The sequence below is a fragment of the Hippoglossus hippoglossus genome, chromosome 9, assembly GCF_009819705.1.
Source record: "Hippoglossus hippoglossus isolate fHipHip1 chromosome 9, fHipHip1.pri, whole genome shotgun sequence".
NCBI lineage: Eukaryota > Metazoa > Chordata > Actinopteri > Pleuronectiformes > Pleuronectidae > Hippoglossus > Hippoglossus hippoglossus.
The window spans coordinates 26323277-26350433 of NC_047159.1; the positions used below are offsets into that span (position 1 = coordinate 26323277).

A 27157-nucleotide genomic window follows, 5' to 3' on the forward strand; every position below is an offset into this window, starting at 1 on the left:
ACTTGTATTTTCTCTTGTAAAAGTGAAACATACTGTTTGAGGATACAAACAATAAAGTGTTAATGTAACCTCTGTGTTGTCTGTGTAACATTTCTATTTAAACAGGATGCTGACATAAAGTGTGGGGCTTGTTGCTTTAGCTTCAGTGTTATTTAAGGCATATTTAAGGCTTAAACAAGCTTCTGGTCAACTGAGACAGACACTGGTCTTCTATTGGAGCGGATCAAATCTGACAGATACTTAAGATATTTCTACAGTTAATACAGTGATCTGCATATGTGCCGCAGTAGAATTGAAGGTATAGCAACAATATCTTAGCCAAGGATCAGTCCAGTGCCAAATGATTGCTTACGCACTTTTAGAGGCTTCCCCAAGTTGTTCAGCACATACAGAGATGTAAATATATTCACTCTGTGTGTGCGCTGAGATCCTTGGGTCAATCTACCCCTACCTCCCCCAAAGCACAGCTCAAGCCCCCCCCCTCCCCGGAAAATGCAAAACATCCACACTGAGTCATATCCGTAGGCCTGCATCTGCTCACAGGGATCTGCTGACTCGATGGACGGCTTGGAGGGGCAGCAACGGGGGAATGGTGGTGGTTAGGATGCATTTAATTGATTACCCACTTGGAAGGGTGGAGGAGGGGATGGATGAAACACAAACACACATGCAGATCTTTCCTCAAACCATCTGCCTGGGGGTCCACATCCCACCACCACACCAAAGGATGAGGGGAAGGTCTCTCTGTGACCTATAGGCTCAGAGAGCAGTATGGAGTGGATAGATGAATGAATGTTCCCACAGCTGTGATTTCAGTGCATTGCCAACACAGCATTCTGGTCAACTTTCCATGTATTTGCCGTCAGCCCCACAAACTCCAGGGACTGATCAGATAGTTTGAAACACTTTTATAATTGTTACAGAAAAATGGCTTGAAAGTCAAAACCTGTGTTCCTCTAAGATACTTTCTTCTCTCCTGCTGGGATAGATGAGTGAATGAAGGGACTGACGCTGTATTATTTCATGTCGTCTACTGCCATCTGGAGACCAAAATTGGGAACAGTGTCGAGGCTGCTTGTTTTTCAGGTCATTGAGGACTGGCTGATCAGCTTGTGTCTCACAGATAAGCACAAGGCATCTGTATAGTGACACACAGGGTTGTTTTAAGTTGACTCCAATGTTAACCCACTGCACCTTCAACAATCTAAGATGCGTTGTGCTTAAACATTTAAAGTGTTGCATTGTATTTTTGTACTTCATTTTATTTGATTGTGTTAGAGTTCTATCATGGGTAATGTTTTATTTATTATCAGCCATATCATGGGTTTGTAGTACAGTCATTTTTCATGGTATGTATAATGCACATGACTATATTTGGAATTCTATAAGACAGGTCAGTTTATTTCAGGTTGCCTTAAGCAGCTGTACAGATGGAACCTTTGCTGAAATAAACACCAATACTTATGTTGTTGATATTCTGATTTATTTTGAGATTTTCACACAGCACTGACAAGCCAAAGAATATACGACTGAACACTCTATAAAGGAATAGACAGTGCAGATTAAGGGTTGGGATTAGAATGTCAGGTATGCAGTACCCTATAAATCCCAAATATACTTGCACAGGAAGTTCAGAATTGAGTTTTAGTGACACTGTCAAGAGTAAATCTAGTCACTCCAGTAGATCTCAGTTTATGGAGTCATGACTGATACCGCAGTCTTCTAGTGTTACAAATTTCACACACTTTGTTATTAAGTTTTCCCAACCATAATGAACATCAACAAATTCTTCATTGTATAAGACAGCTGAAGATTATAGATGTGATAGATGTCAGACAGTGTATATATACCATATATCTGAACAAACATACTTACAGTTCAACAACCAAACACCTCACCCACACCCACACCACACCTTCACCCAAACCCCAAAATTAACACATACAAATAAAATGAAAGAAAATAAAGAGAAAATTCCTTTTTAGTTGAGGATCACATTGGAATAGATGAATGCTCTTCAGTTTAACAACAGCTTGTATTAACGCACATCAATCATGTGGATACTACAAAGAGCCACAGAGCATCTCTTGTGTTTCAATTATATGGTTTAAGTCTGTTAAATCATTTTAAAATGAATACAATCAAAGTTAAAAGGCTAGAAAATCCCATTTTAAATGGGACATAAGCAACAATAAACACAACTTAGCCTGAAATACACTTATCCCATCGCAGAAGAGCATTTAGGATTTCTCTGATTACACATCTAGATTTCTTGATGGCATGTATGATTGTTCTAGCGATCTGAATAACCAATGGCAGACAAAATATTTTACCATGGAATTCACTTTTTCAGACTTACTTTAAAACAGGCTATCTAAAACACATGTGAAATACATAGGATAAGATATGCTTGCTGTAATCTTTGGGTTATATAGCAAGTTGCAACTCTAACATTTTCATGTGAATACTAAATTCCAATGTATGATAAGATATAGCTTTAAATCCCAAACAATATAAATTTACCAAACCCCCAAAAAACATCCTTATAATGAACACCGACAGGTGTCTACACGAACGTCATGACAGGTATGTAGACCTCTGTAGTTTTTCCTGACTTCTTTGCCAGCCATATTGTCAGGTGTCAATATCCCACTGTCAAAAGAACACAAGTACATTTTTCACTTAGATCAACTGCTAACCATAATAACGTAGACCATTCACTGTAAGTCATCTCTTGTGTGTACGTTTTAGTGAATACACAAAAACAAAAAGTAAAACTTGCACATTTATGCCACTTTGTGCCAGAGTGGGATCTTTGTCAGGTTTTTTCCACATTTTAGTAAATACTATAAAAATAAAGGAAAATTTTGCTGCCCAAGATTATCCATCATTTTTCTCTTGGAAAATAAATCATCTTATTTTTTTCTCCTGAACTTCCCTTTGTAGGAGAAATGAGGAGCAAGAGACAAGCTCTATTTGAGATGAATCATCATGACCAGGAATTCTTACACTGTGTTCATTGGCTTCTTTGATTTGAATTTGATCACTGAAACAAATTCCAGAAGTTGTGTAGGCTCACGTCACATTGTGTTTTGGTTCTCACTGACACAAATAAAGATTAATGGGAAGAGACAGAAGTCGGATCATTAAAGATATGGAATAAGGATCAGGTTGAGACAAGAGGAAGACCATTTCTCAGGAGCTACATACATACAAGTATGAGGAAATAGTCTAAATCTCATATTGATCTTAAATTGGGCTTGGAGCAAAGGATAGACAAAGAAGAGATCATATTTTAAAATGTTCTATCCTCTTGGAATAAGTATTCTAAAAACCTTTTGTCATCCTTGAATTAAACTACATTATCAATCTGACTACACACTGCTCCTTTGATCCACATGGCAACTATCCTTTATGATTTGGTGCCATGCAGATAGGGTGCCAAGCATGTGTTGCTGATGCTGTTTGAAGGAAATGAAGTGAGCACATGTTCAGCTGACACTCAGATGCCTGGTTAGTCGAGAGAGGTTACATTTAAAAGTTAAGTTAAAATTTATGATCTGATCATAACTTTGATCACCAATTTGTGTCTCTTCCCACAGGTATGGCTACAGCATGGGATGCAAAGCTGCTCTGTGAACACGTGCCTCTTTTACATTTACCATCCAACCAGACTCCCTTATCAAACACTCTAGATTAAATGTCATATTACCTTTGCATTAGAGGAGTTTGGAGACTTGCTTCCTGTGTGGGTCAGTTTGATTCTCGTAGCCCTTTTTGTCGATCCATGCAGTTAGGGTGTCAAGATCAGCCTTTGTCATGACACCTTTGTCTTGAAGATGGTGGAACCATTTGTTGACCAAATCTTTAGAATGTTGCTCAAAGTTTCTTTCGAAAATGGCAAGCCTGGTTTTACTCACTCGGTTGTTCCGAAAGTCTCTGTAGTTCTTGGCACTATTGAACTTGAATCTGGGTATTGCACCTAGAATGGTCAGTTTTAGGGCACTCACAACATTATCCTGGCTGATTGTGCGAGCCAATAGTTTCCTGAATTGGTTTGTTGTTGTACTGGGAAACTCACGTTGTATTTCTGTTGGCACATAAATAGTTGGAAGTCCAAGGCCTTTGTAATTTTCCACATCAGCAGTTGACTTTGTTGCCACTTCAAGCATTGCTTTGGCTAATTTGCTATTCTGATTCAATTTTCCAGCTTGCGATATACTACTCACTGGTGGTTGGTGAGCTGCTTTGATGAACTGTCCAGTGCTTGGCTTGCTGTTTACATGTTTTACCCAGTCGTTGTACTTTTTCACTTTTCCATCCTTGATCACCTTTTTGTTTTCTTTTACTGTCTTTTTTAGTCCAGCTTCCTTTGCCATATACCAGTCCCCTCCTCTGATTTCATCCGTCCTCTCTTTGTACTTGATGAAAGGCTCCCATCGATCCGAGTGTTTCACTAGAGTGTCAGCCTCCAAAGATCGGAGACGGCCTGCTTCCAAGGCAATCTCTTCTTTGGTGGCCTTTGGTTTCATGCCCTGTGCCAAAGCATGAAACAGGCTGCTCTTTTCTTTGCTGGTTACTTTCACCGTCTTATTATTGATGGACACATCATAATGGCCATCTGGGTGTTGTGAACTCTTTGGTGTGTAAATCAGTGTCACCGTTTGACTGGCAGATTTGGTGCTCGGGCTCAGCTCCTGCATTTTGGTAAGCTTGCCATGGCTGTCCTGTGTTAGGATGACAACCTTAGTGCCAGTGGTTTCTGAAAGGACTCTGATATCAAGAATAGTAGTGGCTGTCGAGGAGTCCTTGATCTTTTCAGCATGAGACTCTGAGCGTTTACCAGACTCTCTGTCCTGTTTACGTTTTGAATTCATGTCTACTGACATGTATGAGATGTATCTGTTGTTTTGTCCAGCCCTGAGTTTGTCCTCTGTTTTTTCACTCTTCAAGCCAGTTCTTACATAACCACCTATGACATTATTCACTTGGCCTACAGCATTGGAAACAAAGTGACTGGAGAACTTTTGGTGGAACACTTCTACCAAAGCATCTGCTAATAAAGCACTGGTTTCGTTGGCTAAATCCTGCTTGAAGTCTTTCAGGATCTTCATTTCTGAAGCAGACAGATCATTTCGTTTCACTTTCTCTGTCAATTTTTTTTTCTCTTTAAATGTATTCAGCTCTTTGTGAAGGTTGGAGAAAAACTGGCTTGAAAGCCTGAGCACTGTACTGGTGGCTTCTGCTGCGAGTGAGGCAATGTGAATGCCTTGAATGACTTTCAGAACTGCAAGTGTTTTGCCTTTGGCCTCTGATGCTGCATTGTCAATCACCGTGGCGATGGATGAGTTCAGCTTGTTCTGCCATTCGAGGTCAGCGTAGAATGGCTGTAAGGCTGTTTTGCTTATCTGCTTGAAAATACCCAGAAGTTTGCTCTTTCTGTTCTTATCCTGCAGGAGATCAGACATTTGTTTTTTATCCTCAAGGTGAGAGAGCAAAATGGAGTCTACCAATCCAGCCAAAGGATCCTTTTCCATGTTGGTTTTTACATCATTTGCAATACCCTTTGTCATCTCATTCTTAATGCCTTTCAGTATTTCTTGCAATACAGCATCTTCTGCCTTCCCAAATGCATAGCTAATGATTTCTTCTGCCATTTTCTTGGCTGTTTGTTTCACTGCATTCTTCATGTTTGTCTTTGTAACAACGCTAAGGCCTTCTTTCACCTGTTTGGAGAAAAACTTTGGTAATGACTTAAGTTTTTTTCCTATTCCCTTGACCAACATTTTAGCAGCTTTGAAGCCCTTTGTAACCAGCTTTCCAACCCCAAACCCAATGAGAGAAATACCAATAGATATTGCTTTTTCTATAGCCCATGATTGCCAACTGAATTCTCCTGTAATCATGGACTCAATGCCAGTGATGCAGTCTGATATTCCTTCAACGATCAGCCCCATGCCGACTTGAGCTAATGTTCCAAACGTAAAGGCAGTGAGCAGTGCCCCTCCAACAATCTGCAGAATTCCGAGACAGAACACCAGCAGAGCTTCCCATGGGAACCGAGGCTGCTCTTCCACGGAAAACACATATTCCAGACCTTTACTGTACAGATTGTAGGCCTCTATTTGGAGATCTTCATCTGTGCTTGACACCAGGGAGAACATGGGTAATTTCTTGGTTGTTGCATCCCTTCCTTTGTCTTTTATTTCCTTCAGCTTCTTGATAGCCTCACAAATGTTTTTATCAAAGTAGCTGAACAAGTTGCACTTGGTTGTTAACTGTTTTTCAAGGCTGGTTGGTTGTCCACTGTTTTTTAATTCAGCAGAAGATATTTTTACAAACTGCAGGCAGACCAAGCATTCCTCACTGAGGTACTTCAGAGACTCCTGTGCTTTCTTGAGATCATTGCTGGCCGTAGTCAGGTAATCTCCCTTCTGCTGTTTTATAGAGCAGTATGCATGATTGTAAAAAGCTATGGCTGCCCAACTTTCATCTTGTCCCATTGCTTTTTCAAATAGCTTCATGCTGACATCCCATTTTTTTTCGCCCAGTGCGAGATTCCCAAACTTGATGTAGTGGTAAATGCTGGAGCATGGTGAAGTCTGACTTTGAGACTGACTTTGTGCAAGGGACAAATCAGCTTTCAAGCTCTTTTCCAATTCATTTCTTTTTAAGTTGTCAATTTCCTCTGATTTAGTTTGCAACCAAATCCCCCAGAACTCATTCATGACGGCAACAACAACTCTTTCCTCATCTCCATCGGTTTTCCTGTAAATTCCCTGGAGGGTCTTGCAGTACTCTGCGAAAAGGTCCTCCCGCAGTTTCATCTCAGTTATATCAGCCATCATGTCATTTGTCCTTTCTGCTGCAAGTCTATTCCTTGTTTCCTTTGCCTCCTCCAGAGAAGACACTGTCTTGAGGGACTCCTGTAGATGATCAGTGGTCATGATTATCTGTGCAGATCCAGGTTTACCCTTGCGTGCAGTTCGGCCAAATGCCTGGAGTTCCACTCTTGTGTTCTCAGAAAGGAAGGAGAGGACCACAAATAATCCCCCATTTTTGTTCACCTTTTTAGACACTTTGATGTCGGTGCCACGTCCAGCCAGGTTTGTGGCAACAATGACATCCCCAGGATCCAGTTTCTTATCTATTTTGCTCAAACTGTCTTTGTCACTCCGGCTGTAGAGAATGATTTGACCTGGGATGACACTTTTTAGCGTATCATAGAGCTCTTTGGCTTTGGTAATAGTTTCACAGATCACCAAGGCTGCTCTCCCCTCTCTGTATGAATTTGGGCAAATTTGATCCATAACCACATGAGTAATTTTAGATTTCCACTCTTCAGCTGAAGTCTCCAGGTTGCCCTTGACCTCAAATAATTTCCTCCGGTTGAAAGTTGGCATTTTACAGGCTGAGAGATTGGGATATAGATCCTGCAAAAACAGCATGTCAGTTTCACTCCCCAGTGTCCCCGTGGTCCCATATATTTTCCCATTGTATTTTTCAAAAAAGGAAAGGTTAGAGATAAAGTTTGTCACTGTTGAAATCGTGCTCATTTTGATTTGGTGTTTGATCTCAACAAACTGCTGCAGGCCGTCACCCCATTTCTTACTTAGTTCCACAATACCCGTGGATCTGTAGTCAACGGGACAGACACAGTCATTTTCCACAACATACTCTCGTCCTTGCCTCAGTCTCTTTGCCAGAAAGGCATTCTGAACCCAAACTGGCAATTTACTCTCTATCAGATTTTTCAAGAATCCAGGGATGCTGATTTTCCCTGTATTGTTTGTGCATGGAGTGTACTGAATCTTTCCTAAGATGAATTCTGTGATGGGATTGGCGAGAATTTCCTCAGAATCATAGAGAGCAGAACACAAGCCATCATCCAAAACAAGAAATGTAAGTTCTGGAATGTCGGGGTTGTTGTATGGTGTGGCCTTTCTAAGAGAGAGCAATCCATTATCATCTAACGTGTACACAGTGAAACCATAGGGGACATACTGCTCAATCTTTTGGAAGAAATCGATCACGTCATCCAGACTCACAGTTTTCAGTTTCCTGAGAAGTTCATCTTTTTCGCTATTGTAGATTTCCTCTGTAAATCCCTTATGCACAATCCCTGACTCTTCAGCAATATGTAAAACGTCCATGGGGTCATTTATTCCATCCATGTCAATTGAGTCAAATATGCTCTTGTAGAATGAAGAAGGGGGACCCTGTACGAATGTGATGTGTCCTGTGGACAAGAAGCCATACTGGCTGGCATGGCCCCAGATCATGGCCAGGATAACATTCAGGTGCTGCATGGAGACCATGGGGCTGGAGAGATATGTCAGCTGCACTCCCTGATCCAACAGCAGTGAGTCCACTTCATCGATGATGATACACTGATAGCTGCGATCTGTTCTCACATCCTTCATCTCAAATATCTGGCGAAGGTGATCTGCAGCAAAGGTTTCAATTGTTCCATAGACCACGTCCTTCTGGTAGCATTTTTTTCTATCTTCATCTTTAGTCTTGTTTGTGTTTGTGTCAGCCGTGATGTCAAAGTACTTGTAGAAGTTTGTCCATTCTTCTGCATCTCTTTGACATAACACAGATGAGCTGGACACCACATCAACCTTTTCGCCCCGGAATACACGCAGCGCTGCAAACATTGCTATGACGCATGACTTCCCCTCTCCAGTTCCCATCTCCAGAAGCTTTCCAGTGTCAGACAAGGCCAAGAAGCACCAGCTTGTTAACTGAGTGGCTCTGGGCCACCACTTTTCTTCAGCATTGCACACATGTACAGCATTGCATAAGACTGCCAGGATCTCCTGCAAGTCCTCTGTGTTTGTGCTATGACTCAGCTTCTTAGCTTGCTTTAGATTAGTGTGTTTTTTGATTTCACCAGATTTAATCATGTTTTGAACCCCCTTTACTATAGAATAAGACTTCTCCAGGGTTTTTTCGTCAATGTTTTTCATCTGCCGTATTTCATCAAAAAGATACTCAAGGCTTTTTATTTCCTCATCTTCAAAGCCTCTTTCCAAATGCTGCATCACTTTCTTAGTATCAAGCATGCTCAAGAGCTCAAGGAGAGACTGATTCTTCTCATCTGTCCACCTAGAAGACACTTGATATGTTTCTATCAGATGTAAAATCTTCATGATAGAAATACAGTCTTTATCGTGATGGTGGTCAGTTAATGTTACAAGGAGGGCTACAACTTCCTCTGGTGACCATCTTTTTTGTGCTGTAAGGTTTGACACCATCTGGAATTGCCCTGCATGGGAAAAAAGAATCTCCAAACACAAGTTGCCAACCAGGGATGCCCCTTGTTTCTCACATTCCGTTTCTCCACTAAACTCTTGGAGGAGTTTCTCAAGAATGGACAGGATGTAGACCTTATTGGAAGGCAAATCTTTTCCAGTGCATTTTTGTGAAATGGCTATGACTTTACTGTCTTCATCTGTGCGTTTGTTAAGGTGAGAATGGAGGACCTGAAAAAGAGCCTTGATAAATCTGTCTCTCAGTTCCATCTCCTCACTGTAAAACATACCCATAAGGCTTTGCAGAGTCTCTGAAGCAAACACTAAAGCATCATTTTCCTTGAGCACTGAGAGTTCCAGATTATAGGAAGCACTGAGGCATCTGTCTTCAATGAGAAATCCTCGACTAAGGAGAGGGCTACCCCCTTCCATTCCCTTCAAGCCACATTGAAGGTAATCAGACACAAAGTCGTCCATTGTACCATACACAATGTCGGCTTCATAGACATCCATCAATGATGTGTTATCTCTCCTCAAGTTTGTGTTGAGTGAAATCCCCAGGTGCTTGTAGAAGTCAGACCACTCTTTAGTTTGATTGAGTGAGTGAATGTTAGAGCTCAACACAATGTCCACTTTCTTTCCCATGAGGACTTTTGTGGCTGCAAACATGGCTGTGACACATGGGTCCAACTCCACACCAACCAATCCTAGTGTTGCGGCCTTCTCAGTCAGCACCAGCACACACCACCTCAGCATCTGCAGCACTGTTGGCCACCAGCCTTTGGTGTCAGACACTGCTTTGCACAGCTGAGAGAGTGAGTTTTGGATTTCATTTGCAGTCAGGTTTCCACTTTTAAAGGAATCTCTCATAAAAGGTTCACCTTTTGGGGCATTTTCTGAATATTTTAGGACACCATTGGTAATGTTTTTCATCATGGTGACAACAGAATCATCTAAGTTATTGAGTGTTTTTAATTCTGCTAGAGCTGAATCTAGACTGCTCTCATCTTGTTTTCTGAGAGTCTTACAGAAGTCAAGTAGGAATCTCTCAGGGCCAAGGACGTCCAGAGCTTGGGTGAGGGAGTGTCCGGAGTCATCTGTCCACTCTGGTGATAGGTCATACACTTGTACTAATGTGAGCACTTCAGTGATGGGAGCATCCTCTTTATATTTCTCTGACAGCACTTTGAGCAGAGTCACTGCCTCAGTTGGTGTCCATTTGTTTGTTTGCACAATTCTGAGGAGTATTTCATTGAATCCTACATGTCTCTCCTTGCCATTTAGATGTGTGAGTGTGGATAGGAGAAGCTCCAAGCACTGGATCTCCATCTTCAAAATGAACGTGGATGCTCTTCCAACTGCACTCTGTAGTGATGTTGTGAGTGTGCCCAAGAATTCTATAAGAAAGAGATCTTCAGCTGTGAGGTCCTGCTCAGCCCATTGTTTAGCTATGAAAGCTGCATCACAGCTGCCAGGGTCAGTGAAGAAGTGCATCAGGTTCAGGTACAGGGCTTGAGTCAGCAGGAAACTCTCAGAGACATTGCATGCTGATTGGCTGATGTGGCTCACCAGGGACTGCACATGATTGGAGATGCCCTTCAGGGAAACTCCCTCAGATATCTCCAGGGACAGGGCACACAGCTCTGTGATTAACACCTGGGCATGCTGCAGAGTGCTCAGAGATGGAGGAGCACTGATCCATTCATCAAACAGGAGTTTGTCCAGGGCTGACAGGATGCTGCCCAGCTGGTCAGCACTCAGCTGAACCAGACTGAGGTCTGACACCGGGATGCTGCATTTTGATGAAAGAGTTTCCAGAAGATCATCATAATCAGATTCGTACTTTGCATCAAACTCATCCAGATGGCTTATTAGAACGCGTCGCTTGGACACAAGTTCCTCTTTTATGGTGCTCTCTTCATGCTCTTCCGCTTGCCTTTGTGATTCCTCAAGCCTTTGATTCAGTTCTTCTTGTCTCCTCTTTTCAGCCTCTTGAGCCTTTCTCTTTCTCTCCTCTTCTTTTCTCTGCTCCTCTCTCTTTCTCTCCTCTTCTTGTCTCTGCTGCTCTCTCTTTCTCTCCTCTTCTTTTCTCTTCTCCTCTCTCTTTCTCTCTTCTTCTCTCCTCCTCTCCTCCTCTCTCTTCCTTTGTTCCTCATCTTCGATTTGCTTAAAAAAACAATGTTGGCATTTGTATTGATTATTGTGACCGACTGGTCTGTAGTATTCTCCTCCATTGAAGACATGAACATGTTGGCCATGGAGAGTAGTTTGGTACAAATTGTCAAAAGAATGGCACGGAGGCAAGACTTTATCACATACACAGCATCTCAGGCTGTTGCCCATGTTACTCTCTGATGGTACGTTCCCCATTTTTAATTAATTTCTCGGTAGCTAAGCAATGAAGTGTGACCAGATAGTTCCTGAAAGATAAAAGAAATACACAAACACATACAATTTAATTACTACCAACAACTATTTTTATAAAATTGAACTTAATGACATTATTATCTACCTTCTAATTCTACAAACGTCTGCCTGTCTGTCTGAATGTGGAATGTATATCTCACAAACCATTCATCTTATCAACTTCACACTTGGTATGTGTGTTGTTATTGTCCTAGGGAAGGGCAGTGTCGAATTTATGCATACACAGTATGTTCAATTTCAATAAAAATGTAATAAACAGGTGACCAGTGCACTGTAGCAGTCAGTGGGGACAGGGCAATGGGCCTGAGTCTGAGGACCGAGTTGAACATGTCCTCTTTTACGTCCTCAGATCAAATTCAACAGCAGTTGGCAAATGGGTTAAATTGTGGGTCTAAATTGCTACCAGATTATTTGATAATTTTTTTTCATCATTCACAAACCATTTCACCATTCAGTTTCATTTTTTGAAAAACATTGACTATCAAATCTTCCTTGCAGATAAACCAGGTAGGATGAACACACAGTTTTTTTTAACTTCACTCTGTCCCATAGACTGCTTATAAAAAGCTATGCACAAGCCATCCAGCACACAAACATTAAAAAATAACAGGATAATGTTTGAGGAGGACTCACTAATGACGAGGAACAGACCAAGTACACAGCCCATTCCAAACAGGATTAAAACAGGTACTGCGTTAGTAATGGTGAAACGTGCAGCATCTAGCACTCTTATAAAGAGCGACTTCCCTTTATCATTAATTTTCAAGAATATTCTCCATTTCTAATCCAGCCAAGAGATTGGAAAACTTTTCCCAGCCTTTTAGTGTTATTGCTAACGGACACGCCCCCTTCAAATGTCACAGAATTAAAAACAGATACAGTCTGCCAACAGAGACAAAGCCATGTCCAAGGCTAGATCCAGTGCCACCCCTGAGGACTGGTTAGCGTTCATACAACAAAGAAACATCTGCACTACTATGATCAGAAAAGCTTTATAAACTGAGTGTCAAGCTCAGATTGTCCTCTTCACCGTCCCTACCGATTGCACCAGTAGATGGTAGCAGTGACTCAATGTTCACTATAAACCTCTTTTCCACTCCTCTCACTTTGAATTCATGTCAGCTGCTTTTGTGGATATCACTTGTAGTACTTAGGTTCTTAAAAATGTTTTACCTTTTATGTCAGGATATCCTAAGAATCCTACTGACATGACCAGCATGGTTAGTACAACTGCCCTCAGCTATTATTGTGCTATCATTGAGACTAACACTGTAATTAAAATATGTACATGGAATATTAGGGGCATACATAATAAATAGTTGGGGTTTTTTTGGGGGGGAGGGGGTAACACTTCCCAAGCCCAATGATGAGCAAATAACAGAGTTTAACATAACAATGGAGGAAATGACTAATATTAAGTTTTTACGCCTGCAGCAACTGATTGATGCTGGTTGTGTTTAGTGTATTCATGTGAACTGTGTGTTAATGCCTGCAAGCCCATTCTCCCTCAGTGTAATATCAAAATTGAAGAGAGTTGTATTTATTCTTCACACTTGATACTGATACTGGAGTTAAAATATGGACCCAGCCAAGAGTCAAGCCTTCTGTTATATTTTGTTATTTTACCTGACATCTACTTTAAAAATTGTACTCAGACTCTGATTAAATACGCAAGTACTGCTATCCTACTCGCAGAATCAAGTAGGATAGCAGTAAAAATATTTATTTGCAGTTACATTATGACAGTCAAGATATTTGATATAGTTATCATATGATAGTAAAATACTTGATGTAGTTTAAGAACCACAGTATTAGTGTTTAATCAAGTATCAAGCAAAATCATTGGATGCAGTTAACCAATCAAAGTAAAAGTATTTGATGTAGCTACAGTATGACAGTAAAAGTACTTTAGCACTTTAAGTATGATGATATAAGTAAGCTCCTTTATGTAGTTAAAAAAGAACAGCAAAAGTATTTCATGTGGTTAGAATATCACAGTAAAATAATTTAATGAAGCTAAAGTATGACAATAAAAGTATTTTGTAAAGTCAAAATATTTAATTTTTTAAATGACAATAAAAGTTTATTTAATGTATGTGTTACGTGCCGTGTTTTGTTTCTTTCTCTCTCTCTCTCCTCCTCCAGGTGGGTGCTCTGGAAGCACCTCCACTGGCACAGCTGAGGCCACTCTGGAATCAGGGTGTGGCCAATAAAACCCTGAGCAGAGCATCAGCTGTTGCCAGTGGGCCAAACGGCAGTTTGGAGAAGTTGCGTGGGGACATACTGTGTGGCCGTATTGGTGTTCCGGTGTGGAGTTGTTTACGAAGTTCTTTTCGAAGTTGTGGATATTGTGCATAGTTAAGTGTTCTTCTGTGTTTCTTTTTCCACTTCCGTTTTGAGAAGGGTGTTTTGTTTTAACCCTATAGTTGTTTAATAAATACTTGTTTCATTTAAAACGCATCCTACTGTTTTCTTGTTTTTGTCCCTCATACCCTAGACGTCTTAGGGACGTAACAGTATGGCAATAATATTTAATCTACTTAAATGATCAAAGTGAATGTATTTAATGTAGTTAAAATATGACAGTAATGGAACAAGATTTTCTTAGAATATTAGAGTAAAGGTATTTAATGTTGCTAAAATAGACAGTACAAGTATTTTATGGAGTGAAAATATCATGACAAAGTATTTAATGTAGTTTGATGAACACAATTAAAGTGTTTAATGTAACTAAATATCACAGTTAAGGTCCTAAACATAGGTAAAATATTAAAGTAAATGTAATTTATGTGGTTAAAATATCACAGTAAAAGTATTTCATGTAATTAGAGTTAGACAATAGCAATATCTAATGTAGTTACAATATAACAGAAGTATTTATCATAGTAAATGTATGATTTTAACAATAGTTAAAGGTAGGGCTCGAAATTTGTTTCTGAAAAACGTTCCATTTTATTTGTTGAAATCCTCTTCACATCCTGACAGTCATCAATAAAATAAAATTTAAAAAGATTTTAGATGGAAGCTAGTGTCTGTGGCCCTCACAGGACCAATCATTTGGACCAAATGAAATGATTGGTGGGCGTGTCTGTCTGTCACTAACCAACCAGCCTACCCGTGCTCTCACTGCACATGACCAGAGTCTTCACAAGCCAGACAGACATACAACGCTGAAGCAGAGTTTATAGTCCGAAATTTGCGTGTGAGTCAAAGAATCGTTGGATTCTAGTAGTAGTCAGTCAGTGCAGGTTCATATGTTTTATGGCGGAGCTTTGATGAAAGGACCGATTGAAGGGGAATGTATCGGTTGCATATTTTCAAAGTGTAGCCTGTTCTTGCAAATATTTCCAACCCTATCTTTAACTGATCAAAGTAAACATATTTCATGTGGTTAAAGAACCAATGTAAAATTAAATCATTGCGCTGTGATGTGTCTCCTGTGACTGATTTCTGATTTTGGCTGACATGATCTGATACACTTGGATAGACAGTTATTGAAATGAGCACAGCGCTGCTGATATTTGTACCGTTAACCACTACTTGTTGAGACCTGTCCTGTAAGGGGTTTTTATCCAAAGCATATAATTGTTAACGTCTCGACTCTGTCTAAACATATGCTGCACATAATTCAATGGCATGATCCCCTGACATATGACATGACATCTATCTTGGACATCTAAGTCTTGGCTAGTGTCCAAATACATTAATCACAATAATCACAATCACACAAAACAATTCATTTGTAAACAAAACAGTTTGTAATAAGTTCACTGGGAAGCATGCAGCTCAAAATACATTTTCCAGAATAAAATCATGTACTTACTGTCAATGTAGTTTGCAGCCGACACTGAAGCTCATGAACTCCTCTCTGAGTGAGACAGAAGCACACAGAACAGACACACCTGTATCAGACAAATGCTCCAGACATTAATACCATACAAACAATGAGATACAGTGAAATGAAAAAGATTATCATCTGTAAGCTTCATACCTCCTCCAGAGACAAGTGTGAGTCTCAGACCCACCTTTTCAAATGTACCTGATTTATATACTGTTGACCACACCTTAATGGGGTGGATCCATGGGTCGGACTTATAGTGTAATGGAAAATTCCACTGATCAATGTCTTACTACCGTGAAGAATGCCTTACTACTGTTTTGACTGTTTTCTGTGCACTTAGCGGATGCAACCTCAAAGTTCATATCCTTACTTGGTAATTTCACCTCCTGTTGACCTTTATCTGTGCAACTGGGTGCTGGGGTTGATTCCTCTTTCTGTAACAGTGATGCCAGACAGCAGATGTTTCCTGTCTGCTTTTTGTCATATTTCCTGTTTATCACATTGTATAAAAACCTTCCTTTTTAGCTACTCGTGGTTGCACTCTGAGCCATGTTGCTGATTGTGTAACCCTCTGCAGAGCTAATAATTAAAACTCAAAGACAACTCCGGTCTGAGAAACTCATTATTTCACATCTCAAGATAAATTTCCACGACAAACTTGGCGTCACGAACAGGATCCCTTGAAAGATCGTCTGGACCCGAGAAGTCTTCGGTGGTTGGCCACCCGGGAGAGAAAAATCTTCTGCCTCTCCCTCTGACATTTAAGAGACGAGAGGACCGAAGTGACTGGGGTTCCAGACCTTCTTCACAGGGATCCAAAGACCTCTCTTTGGTCATCTTATATCCGGTGAGATGTTGAAATTCAGATTTTTCATGACTGTTTAGATGATTTCTCAAATAGAAAATCAAACAGACATAGGAAATAACACGTTTATGGTGTTATTTGGAATAGGTGTATTAGTCATTGTCTCTGGATTATTGTTGTTAATGATGTTTATCTGACCAGTCCTCGAAACAATCAATTACGATTAGAATAATTCTAACGTAAAACAGTGATGGCATTTTACCTAGTTTTGCTGGAGAAAGAAACAAGGATTCGTGGAGACGTCCACGTCTTAAATTGAGTGTGAAAGGGAAATTGTGAATGATTACGATTTCGTACACTCAATTAATAAAGATGGGTAGTGACGGAAGAAATAGTCCCAGATGGTCACAGTGTGGACGCCATGATTGCGAAGTGGGGACGGAAAAGTGTGACATTTCTTCCAACATGGTCCAGAGACTTTGCTTTTCCTCATAATGGGCCATTAAGTGTCGACAAAATTAAACTCGTAAGAGAAAAAACAATAAAAAGGTCAAGGTCACAATGTGGAAAGACAGAAGATAATAAGAAATGTCTTGAAATGTGGGAAAAAGAAACAGAATGTAGGGACAGAAAACAAACGTTTAAACAAATGGCTAAGGTTAAAAAAATAAAAATGTATCTGTATCCTTCATTTACAGGGTGTGGTGGTCCTCTCCTCGATGCCTGCTCTCCTCCTCCCCAACGACAAAACCCTCCTCAATATGATGCAGTGACAATACCAGACTCTACCAACCGACGAAGAGTCAGTCGCTGACTATCTGACTCGTCTGACTGTCCTGTTTGATCAACTGGGTGACCAACCGGGTGCTTATGAAACACATCTGAAACAGGCCTTCCTGAAAGGTCTGCTTCCTCCACTATGGGCAGACGTAGGCCGCCCCTGCATTGGGCTTGAGGATGCTCGCTTGACAGAAGTCAGGCGCCAGGCTGAACATCAGCAGAAAGAAGCCAAAGACAAAGGTCAGCAGAAAAAAGATCAACAGTTCCAGAAAGCACAGCTAACCATGATGCAGGCTGTGTCAGCACTGGCCTACGGGGCCACGGGCCCCGTAGGCAAGATGGCGGCGACAGCAGAGCCAACTTCACTGTACAAGGAAGAGAGAGTCACGGTCGAGGACTTGGCCGTGGGCGAGGCTTCCCTCGACGCCTCCCACTGGGCTGAGACAAGTGTTTCATCTGCAGACAGAAAGGACACTGGGGAAGGGACTGCCCCCAGCATCAAGAGGAAGGGGGGGTGGGCAAGAACTTTCACTACTGACTGAAATACAGGAAGTGAGGGGGGAGCAGGCGGAGAGAAGACGACTCGCTTACCCACAGAGGAGCAGAAAAAGGGAAGTGAAACACACGCTCATGCAATGAAGAACAGCTTGCTGTAATAACCACACACACACACACACACACACACACACACACACATAATGTTAAATACAATAATGATGCTTTTAAGAAAATGCCTCAACTCGAACTGTGTGTTAACAGTCACAAACACAATTTCATGGTCGACTCTGGTGCAGGTTATTCTGTGGTTAGGATGTCAGATTTCCCCTCATCTCCTGAAATGAGTGGTCGCTTAATTTTCTCTCAAGGCGCAAGAGTAAAGGAAAATTTCACAAAACCTCTCCCGTGCACGGTTCAATTTGACAAACATGATTTTCTATTGTCTCCCTGTTGCCCAATTAATCTATTAGGAAGAGATTTGATGATTGCGTTAGGCCTCCTCCCCTGATGGAGTGACGGATACGCATGAGTCCTCTTCACCTCCTTTTCTCATGTCACAAACCACACATGAGCAGCTGTTTGTATATCAGTGGCATCTTCCTATAAATACCTCAACTGATCTGCTCTCCACGTCACACTCTCTCGTCACCCCTTTTTCTGATTTTATGCACACTGATTCATTGCACTGCACCTCACATGTGACAGACACACCAGATCACGTTTATGAATCTTTGTTTTTGCCTTTTCCCAATGATTCTCTGAATGTGTCCAATATTTTTTGGTCTGGTTCCAGAAGTGCAGCTGCCATCTCACTCACTGACCAGCAGATGGCACTATTTCGCGTCTCAAATTCCAGCCCTCACATCTCGCTTTCCAAATCCCATGATGACCAGTGGCACGACTTAGGCCCATTTGTCAGATCATGCCAGGCTACCGTTGATTGGCAACCCACAACTAAGCCTGACGTAATGTATCCACCCAGTCTGAGTGCATTTGATCTAAAGATTTCTTCAACCTTCTGTTCTCCAGCCACACACTCACTGATTGTGGTTGAAAATCACCTTCATTCTTATGCCATGTTGTCCAGCCCCTCTGATGTTTCTCCTTTACTTTCAGATCTACCTGAAACACTGTGGGCAGAAGCAGAAGTTCATGCACTTACTTGGTAATTTCACCTCCTGTTGATGTTTATCTGTGCAACTGGGTGCTGGGGATTATTCTTCTTTCTGTAACAGTGATGCCAGACAGCAGATGTTTCCTGTCTGCTTTTTGCCATGTTGCTGACTGTAACCCTCTGCAGAGCCAACAATTAAAACTCAAAGACAACTCCTGTCTGAGAAACTCATTATTTCACATCTCAAGATAAATTTCCACTACAAACTTGGCGTCACGAACAGGATCCCTTGAAAGATCGTCTGGACCCGAGAAGTCTTCGGTGGTTGGCCACCCGGGAGAGAAAAATTTCCACTACAATATTTTTTTAATTGCTGAAGTAACAATGACGGATAGGTTGACTTGACAAGTGAGTGATCACATTAGAACTACAATAAGTTCTTGTGTGCTTAATTTAAGATGAGATGCCATATACCAGAGGTCTTCAACAGGGGTCCGCGACCCACTAGGGGGTCCCCGGAGGTACTGCAGAGGGGTCGCGAAATCTTTGGTTGATTAGACAATTTTTTTTTTTTTTTTCCAACCAATTTTTTTTCCACTAATTTAAATGTCTTTAAATACACATTAACATGAATCCAACATATTGTAGTGAAAGGATAAATGGAGGCAGAAGACGTTATCTTTCAGTCAGCAATGCACATGTAGCGAGGTGGGAAAGCGGGGATAGTGATAGGTTGCCACAACGCCACCTGGGGAATTTCACCTCCAGGAAATAACTCAACTATTGTAAGTGCAGCAGCACAGGTTCGTTTAAATCACGGGGCAAGAGACGTGTTTAACTAATAAACAAAGAACTTTAATATAACCAAATAAATGCATAAATCAACAAACAAAATGAAAACAACAGAACACCAATCAACAGGCAATACAACGCTTGACCTGACCAACAATAAAAGAATAATTAAAACATGTCCGCGTGGAAACAACAAAACAAAACAGAACAACAAAACAACGAAATACCAACCAATATAAACAGTATTTAAAAGGTTGCTAAAAAACTAGGCGTCCCTTTGTGGTGATCACTCCACGCGCCGTGAAGGTGTAGCGTGGAGAGCCACAGTGCACGAGACAATACTCCAAGAACACACAGAATTGGTCCTGAGCCCGGGCAGTCTCCAACTGTGGAGCCGTGCTCCTATCAGCTGCCACAGTTCATTAAAAGTGTGAGTTAGGATAGTGCAATTTCCGGTAAAGCCAAAACAGCAGGTCCGTCTGAGACGTGGTGGCCAATGACGGCCGACGAAGGAGCAGGGCCTCTAGGAGGGCGAAATAAACAAATTTAATAATTAATATGACAACAACTGAATTGGGTGAATAATGGGGCCATACGCACCACCCTGCAAGCCAAGGCACCGTCACAGCAACCCGGAGGGTGGGAGTCTCCCCCAGCCGTAGATGAGTCCAGCTGTTGCATGACATAAACAGTCAGCTTGGGTAAGAGAAGCAAGAAACGGCAGACAACGTTACTTACAAAGCAGACCCGCAACTGCACCCCGAAGGTCCCCCAGCGGAGCGATCCCCCGCCAGCAGTCAGTCACGCTGCGTACGAGGGGGGAAAATTAGAGGAGGCGCTGGCTGTTGCACAACCACGCCGCGGCTACAGAGGTAGCTCTTCCGCGCTATCCACGACCCACCGGAGAGGAGCAGAAACGGAAGGAGTGCGAGCCAAACACGGCCGCCTCCTTAAATACGGGACGCCTGACGTCGCCTAATGACTGGTGCGCCATTAGAACAGGTAGAGCGCCCCGCAGCGGCAGGGAGGGAGCGCGCATCTGGCTACATCTATCCCCCCCTTTTGCATCGTCGGCCCGACGATGGACAGAAAGGTCTGACTAACACCAAGGTCTAAAAATGGCCAACTGGGAGTTAGACACCGGGCCTGGAGGTCTATTGGCAGCATGGTCCTGGTGATCTGCGGGCCAAGGAAGACGAGGGACATTCGGATGGTGGCCTGCCGTGGAACGAGCAGATCTACGCAGAGCCAGCTGCCTGGGACTTGGTTGTTCCGTTGGGGACCATGAAGGAGCTGGCGGCGAGGAACCTCTAAAAGCAGGAGGTGTTGCCAGAATGGGCCTGGTCTGCAATGGGATCATGACAGGAGGGATGTCAAGACACATGGTACTTGGAACCACTGCAGACTGTGGGAAAAAGGTTTCAGGAACCAAGACCCATAAGTCTCCGGCACTAGAGGAATCATCATCCCGTGCCACCAAAGACGGCGGGGAGGGTGTAAACTGCTCCATCACTGCAGGGGGGCTTCACCACTTGGTAGACCACGGAATTCCAAAGGTCTTGGATTTTATGACGACCTCTAACACCGTGGTCCCTCAGGTACACTAATTTGCCTACTGTGAAAGGTAGATCTCAGACCCGCTGATCATACCGCTCTTTCCTTTTGTTAGCAGCAGCCAACAACCGTTCACGAGCACCCTCAAAAGCAACTCTGAGTCGAGCTTGATATTCCACCACCCAGTCCTGCACCTCGCCAGGTACTGGATCCTGAACTCGACCCAGGAGGAAGTCCACAGGAAGTCGAGGTTCCTGTCCAAACATTAGAAAGAAGGGCGACTCACCAGTGCCCTGATGAGGTGTGGTGTTGTAACAAAACAGCACCTGGGACAGACAAGAGGCCCAATCCCGTTTCTGTGATACTGGCAGGGTACGAAGGAGGTTATGAAGTGTTCTATTAAACCGCTCGCATTGGCCATTACCCGCAGGGTGGTATGGGGTAGTACGGGATTTTGTGACACCGTACAACGAGCAGAGCTGGTGAATCAAAGAACTCTCGAAGTTCCTTCCTTGGTCCGAGTGAAGGCGGCCCGGAACACCAAACTTATAAAACCACTCATGAACCAAGACCTGAGCCACAGTGGAGGCTCGTTGATCCCGTGTAGGGACAGCTACGGTAAACTTACTAAACACATCTGTCATTACCAGAACATTTTCAAACCCGTTCCCGGGAAGGTTCCAACAACGTGAAATCGATGGCCACGATCTCATTGGGTCGAGAGGCAAGCAGGTGGCCCATAAAACTATGTGGCACGTGGCCCGAGTCCTTAGCGACCTGGCAGCGCTCACACTCTTGGACCCAAGTCTTTATGTCTGAAGACATTCCTGGCCAATAGCAGCGCTGTCGGACCAATTCTGTAGTCCGCTCGATGCCCTGGTGGCCGTGCTCTTGGTGAAGCTGGTTCAAGGTCTCCTGCTTGAGCACTGCAGGCAAGATTAACTGGAGAGACTCCTCTCCCCCGTCGGAGCGGAAGACTCGGCGGAGAAGAACCCCATCTTTCTCCACTAGGCGGTCCCATTGGCGCAAAATCGCCATGACTGGCTTGGACAATTGTTGCCTTTCAGCCAAGGTAGGCGGCGCTTTCCGTCGCCAAAACACAAACACATCTTTTAGAAAGGGATCATCCTGCTGCAAGGAATGAAGCTCAGATGTAGAGTGGGATGGAAGAGCTGAGACAAGGGACTGAGTTGCAGACATCACCGGATCTGGGTGTGGCCCTTGCTGAAAGCCTAGGGGGACTGAAGTGCCAGGCAAGACATGAGCAACTAAATGGGAGCCAGAAACATACTGCCGTGAGAGCGCATCAGCGTTCCTGTTGCTACGACCTGAACGATACTTGATGGCAAAGTCAAAGTCGGCCAACTGAGCAGCCCATCGTTGCTCTGTGGCCCCCAATTTAGCTGATTGGAGATAGCTCAACGGGTTGTTGTCGGTATAGACAAGGCACTTATGCCCCAACAAATACTCCCGGAACTTCTCCGTCATGGCCCACTTGAGTGCCAGGAATTCCAGCTTCATGGAACTATAGTTTGACATGTTGCGCTCGGTGGGCCGAAGGCCTCTGCTTGCATAGGCCACAGGTTTCACGCCATTGTCAGTCTGCTGTGAGAGGACAGCCCCAAGCCCACTATAGCTGGCGTCAATTTCTAAAATGAAAGGCCGCGAAAAGTCGGCATATATTAGCACTGGGGACGAGACCAACTTTGATTTCAAGGCCTCAAAGCTCGCCTCACACTGAGGTGTCCATGCAGCACCCAACGTTTGGCCTGGCCCCTTCTTGGACTTGGTAACTGCCAGCTCGGCCACTAGTTTATGCAGCGGGCCAGCCAGCTTTGCAAAACCCTCTACAAAGCGACGGTAGTAGCTGGCGAAACCCAAAAAGGAGCGCAGTTCCGATAGGTGACGGGGGCGCTGCCAATTAGCCACAGCCTCGATTTTCTTGGGGTCTGTGGAGACTCCCTGGCTTGTGATGACATGCCCCAAGTAACCAACCTCCCATCGAAAGAATGCACACTTTTCGAGCTTTGCTTTTAGGCCTTCCTTTTGGAGCCGACCAAGCACTATTTCCAGCCTCTGCAGATGTTGTTCAACAGAGGAGGAAAAGACAATAATATCATCCAGATAAAGTAGCAAGGACTGACCCTGCTCGTTACCAAACATCCTCTGCATCAGACGCTGGAAAGTGCTTGGGGCATTACACAAGCCAAAAGGCATGCGATTGAACTCGAAAAGGCCAAATGGTGTACAGAATGCAGTTTTGGGTCGGTCCTGTTCTGCCATAGGGACCTGGTTGTAACCACTGGCCAGATCGAGGGTGGAAAACCAGCAAGCCCCAGAGAGTGCATCCAAGCTCTCCTCGATGCGAGGCAGAGGAAATGCATCCTTTCTGGTCTTACTGTTAAGGAGGCGATAATCCACGCACAAGCGCAGGTTCCCATCCTTTTTCCTTACCAATACTATGGGTGATGCATATGGACTACTGCTCTCCCTAATGACCCGGGACTCCAGCAGCTGATTAATGTGAACCTTCACTGCTTCGTACTCTGAGGGAGGGATACGCCGGTACCTCTGCCGGACAGGGACATCATCGAGCAGAGGTATGTCATGGGAGAGGAGGTTGGTGCAGCCCAAGTCGCCTTCATGGGTTGAAAAGACGGATTGATACTTGCGTATTAGAGAGTTTACACTGGCTTGCTCATTCTCAGTCAATTCAGACAGATCTAGTGACTCTAACCTATCTGACACCGAGGGGGCAACTGTATGGGAGGAGACAGTTGCCAAGGTTGACCTCTCCTCAGTTACACCTGCAGGCAGGCTGACAACCTGGGCGGCATTCAAGACGCCCAGAGTAGTCCGTGGGTAAAGGAGAACCTCGGTGGTCCCAACATTGACCACTGGGACGTACACTGTACCCCGGACAACCTGTATAAGGCATGGTGAAACTAGCAACCCAGCTGGTAAACCTGACTCAGGGGGCTCAAACAGAGCACTTTGTCTAGTGAACTGTTCTGGACAGGTACTAGCAACCAGTTTCATCACCCCTCCAGGTATGCGCACCGCTCGCTTGCCTCGGACTCTCACAATGCCAGTGTGGCCCCCTGGAGCCTGGGCGGCAGACTGATGGCACTGCTGCAAGGCCGCAATAACGGGACCAGGCGCCTGCGACACCGAAGGTGAATCAAAAAGAGAGGGCCCGAATGCGCCGAAGAGCTCTCGATAGCATTTGCGTATCACGTTCATCCCCAAGATGCCAGGGACAGAAGACACAAAACCAGGGGGGTTTTTGACAACAAGAATCCCACAACGGGGCATCACCTTGCCACATAGTTCCACATCAAGCTCCAAGTAGCCTATATATGGAATTGCTAGACCATTCGCTGCTCGCAGCTGTAGCCAATGACAAGACCGAAGGCGATCGTGGCCCCAAGGTTCAAACTGCTCCAGGAAGAAGCTTTCAGTAACTGTGGACACCATGGAACCAGTGTCCACCAAGCATAAAGCAGTGACTCCTCCGATCAAGACAGTAATGTTTGGACAAGCAGCAATTAAGTCAGCTGTTACACCTTCCTGTGAGCCTGTAGACTCCCCAACTGTGCTGTGACTCTGCAGCTCAGTGGGCTTCAGTTTTCCGATTGGCGGGAGGAATGGGACGGTACGGTGGTGCGTGGGTTCGACCCAGCTACTGAATTAGCAAGGCGTCGAAACGAAGCCCGCTCACCATCACACTCCCGAGCAAAATGTCCCGGCTGCTGGCACCTTCTACAGATTAAAGGACCACCACGAAAAGTCTGACCTTGGGAGCGAGGGGCCTGCAGAGAGGCTACTGTCTGGGTGAGCTGGTTAAGCTGCTCCTGTTGACACTTCATAAGGTCCATCAACTCACTCAAACCTGGCCCCGGTGGAGTAACATGAGGGGTGGGTTGAAAGCGACCCTGCACTCCATATTGGAGACCATAAGCTGATGGCAAGGAGGAGCTACGCCCCCTATCACCCCCTGGAAGACCTTCCCTCTCCCACCTAATTGCCTCACCACGAAGCTCCAACAAGGTGACAGTAGGCTGGCGTCTGACTAGTTGCTTGAGTTCCCGGCGCAGGGAGCTGTCAAGAACATGCTCAGTGAACTGATCCCTGAGGAGGACATCTGAATTAGGCATCCCATCAGGTGCACACTGCTTAACCCGTGCCATTGAAGCCATGAGAGCTAAGGAAAACTCTTGCAACGTCTCTCCTTCGAGTTGGCGCCGAGAAAAGAAAGCCTGCTGTAAGGTCACATACGACTGAGCACAACCATATAGCTCCTTTAAGATGGCAAGAACCTGGACTGGGTCTCGCCGCTCCGCACTAGGGCGAAACTTAATCTCCTCCTTTGCCTCTCCCTCCAAATGATCAAACATAAAAAGGGCCTGGTCCACAGCAAAAAGATGACGAGCACGCACACATGCCTGTATCTCCTCTATCCACTCAGCTATTCCTATGCCTGCCTTGCCATTAAACATGGGACACTTACGGTCTCTAGGAACCACAACCAGTCGCTCTGTGACAGCGGCGGCTACGCTTGCAGCCGGCGCCTGACTAGCTGCAGCAGAGGGAAAGAAAACAGCCCCACCGGGGTCCAACGGAGATGCAGCACGCGCCTGCCGAAGTTGTTCGTTATCTGCCTTAAGCTGTAACACAAGCTCCCTGAGCTGCTGAATCTCCTCCTCCATACTGACAAGGTGAAACGGCACCAAAGCCTGACAAAATGGTACGTGGGATTAAATCAGACTAAACACTGCTGTTCTGGCTTTACACACACACACACACACACACACACACACACACACACACACACACACACACACACACACACACACACACACACACACACACACACACACACACACACACACACACACACACACACACACACACACACACACACACACACACACACACACACACCACAGAGAAGACGCCCATCAATAAATAGTTCAACAAAATAACAGGATGAAAAAAAACTAAAACACGTCTCTGCCCCTTTAACTGTGATACCCTGCCAACAACGCCAGAATGTAGCGAGGTGGGAAAGCGGGGATAGTGATAGGTTGCCACAACGCCACCTGGGGAATTTCACCTCCAGGAAATAACTCAACTATTGTAAGTGCAGCAGCACAGGTTCGTTTAAATCACGGGGCAAGAGACGTGTTTAACTAATAAACAAAGAACTTTAATATAACCAAATAAATGCATAAATCAACAAACAAAATGAAAACAACAGAACACCAATCAACAGGCAATACAACGCTTGACCTGACCAACAATAAAAGAATAATTAAAACATGTCCGCGTGGAAACAACAAAACAAAACAGAACAACAAAACAACGAAATACCAACCAATATAAACAGTATTTAAAAGGTTGCTAAAAAACTAGGCGTCCCTTTGTGGTGATCACTCCACGCGCCGTGAAGGTGTAGCGTGGAGAGCCACAGTGCACGAGACAATACTCCAAGAACACACAGAATTGGTCCTGAGCCCGGGCAGTCTCCAACTGTGGAGCCGTGCTCCTATCAGCTGCCACAGTTCATTAAAAGTGTGAGTTAGGATAGTGCAATTTCCGGTAAAGCCAAAACAGCAGGTCCGTCTGAGACGTGGTGGCCAATGACGGCCGACGAAGGAGCAGGGCCTCTAGGAGGGCGAAATAAACAAATTTAATAATTAATATGACAACAACTGAATTGGGTGAATAATGGGGCCATACGCACCACCCTGCAAGCCAAGGCACCGTCACAGCAACCCGGAGGGTGGGAGTCTCCCCCAGCCGTAGATGAGTCCAGCTGTTGCATGACATAAACAGTCAGCTTGGGTAAGAGAAGCAAGAAACGGCAGACAACGTTACTTACAAAGCAGACCCGCAACTGCACCCCGAAGGTCCCCCAGCGGAGCGATCCCCCGCCAGCAGTCAGTCACGCTGCGTACGAGGGGGGAAAATTAGAGGAGGCGCTGGCTGTTGCACAACCACGCCGCGGCTACAGAGGTAGCTCTTCCGCGCTATCCACGACCCACCGGAGAGGAGCGGAAACGGAAGGAGTGCGAGCCAAACACGGC

General features: G+C 44.2%; 2 protein-coding genes across 3 annotated transcripts in view; both read right to left on the reverse strand.

Moving 5' to 3' along the window:
* The window catches only part of LOC117767802, a 33194-nt gene extending 21545 nt beyond the window's left edge, over positions 1-11649 (reverse strand). Inside the window, exons 1-2 of one of the 2 annotated variants that reach the window (XM_034595674.1) lie at positions 3713-11649; positions 1462-2652 (exon numbers count right to left, since the gene is read on the reverse strand). In XM_034595674.1, coding sequence (XP_034451565.1) covers positions 3720-11627 — 7908 coding nt within the window. In that variant the 5' untranslated portion in view covers positions 11628-11649 and the 3' untranslated portion in view covers positions 1462-2652; positions 3713-3719. Of the gene's footprint in view, positions 1-1461; positions 2653-3712 lie in introns of those variants that run through there. The other variant, XM_034595675.1, reaches the window with a different exon arrangement.
* An 8858-nt stretch (positions 11650-20507) lies between these two features.
* On the reverse strand, positions 20508-25777 carry LOC117767770. The gene is made up of 4 exons (XM_034595623.1): positions 24865-25777; positions 21732-24532; positions 21165-21394; positions 20508-20859 (listed from the first exon to the last, which is right to left on the reverse strand). The coding sequence occupies exons 1-4, from the start codon at positions 25775-25777 to the stop codon at positions 20508-20510; spliced, it is 4296 nt and encodes a 1431-aa protein (XP_034451514.1).
* Positions 25778-27157: the final 1380 nt, after the last annotated feature.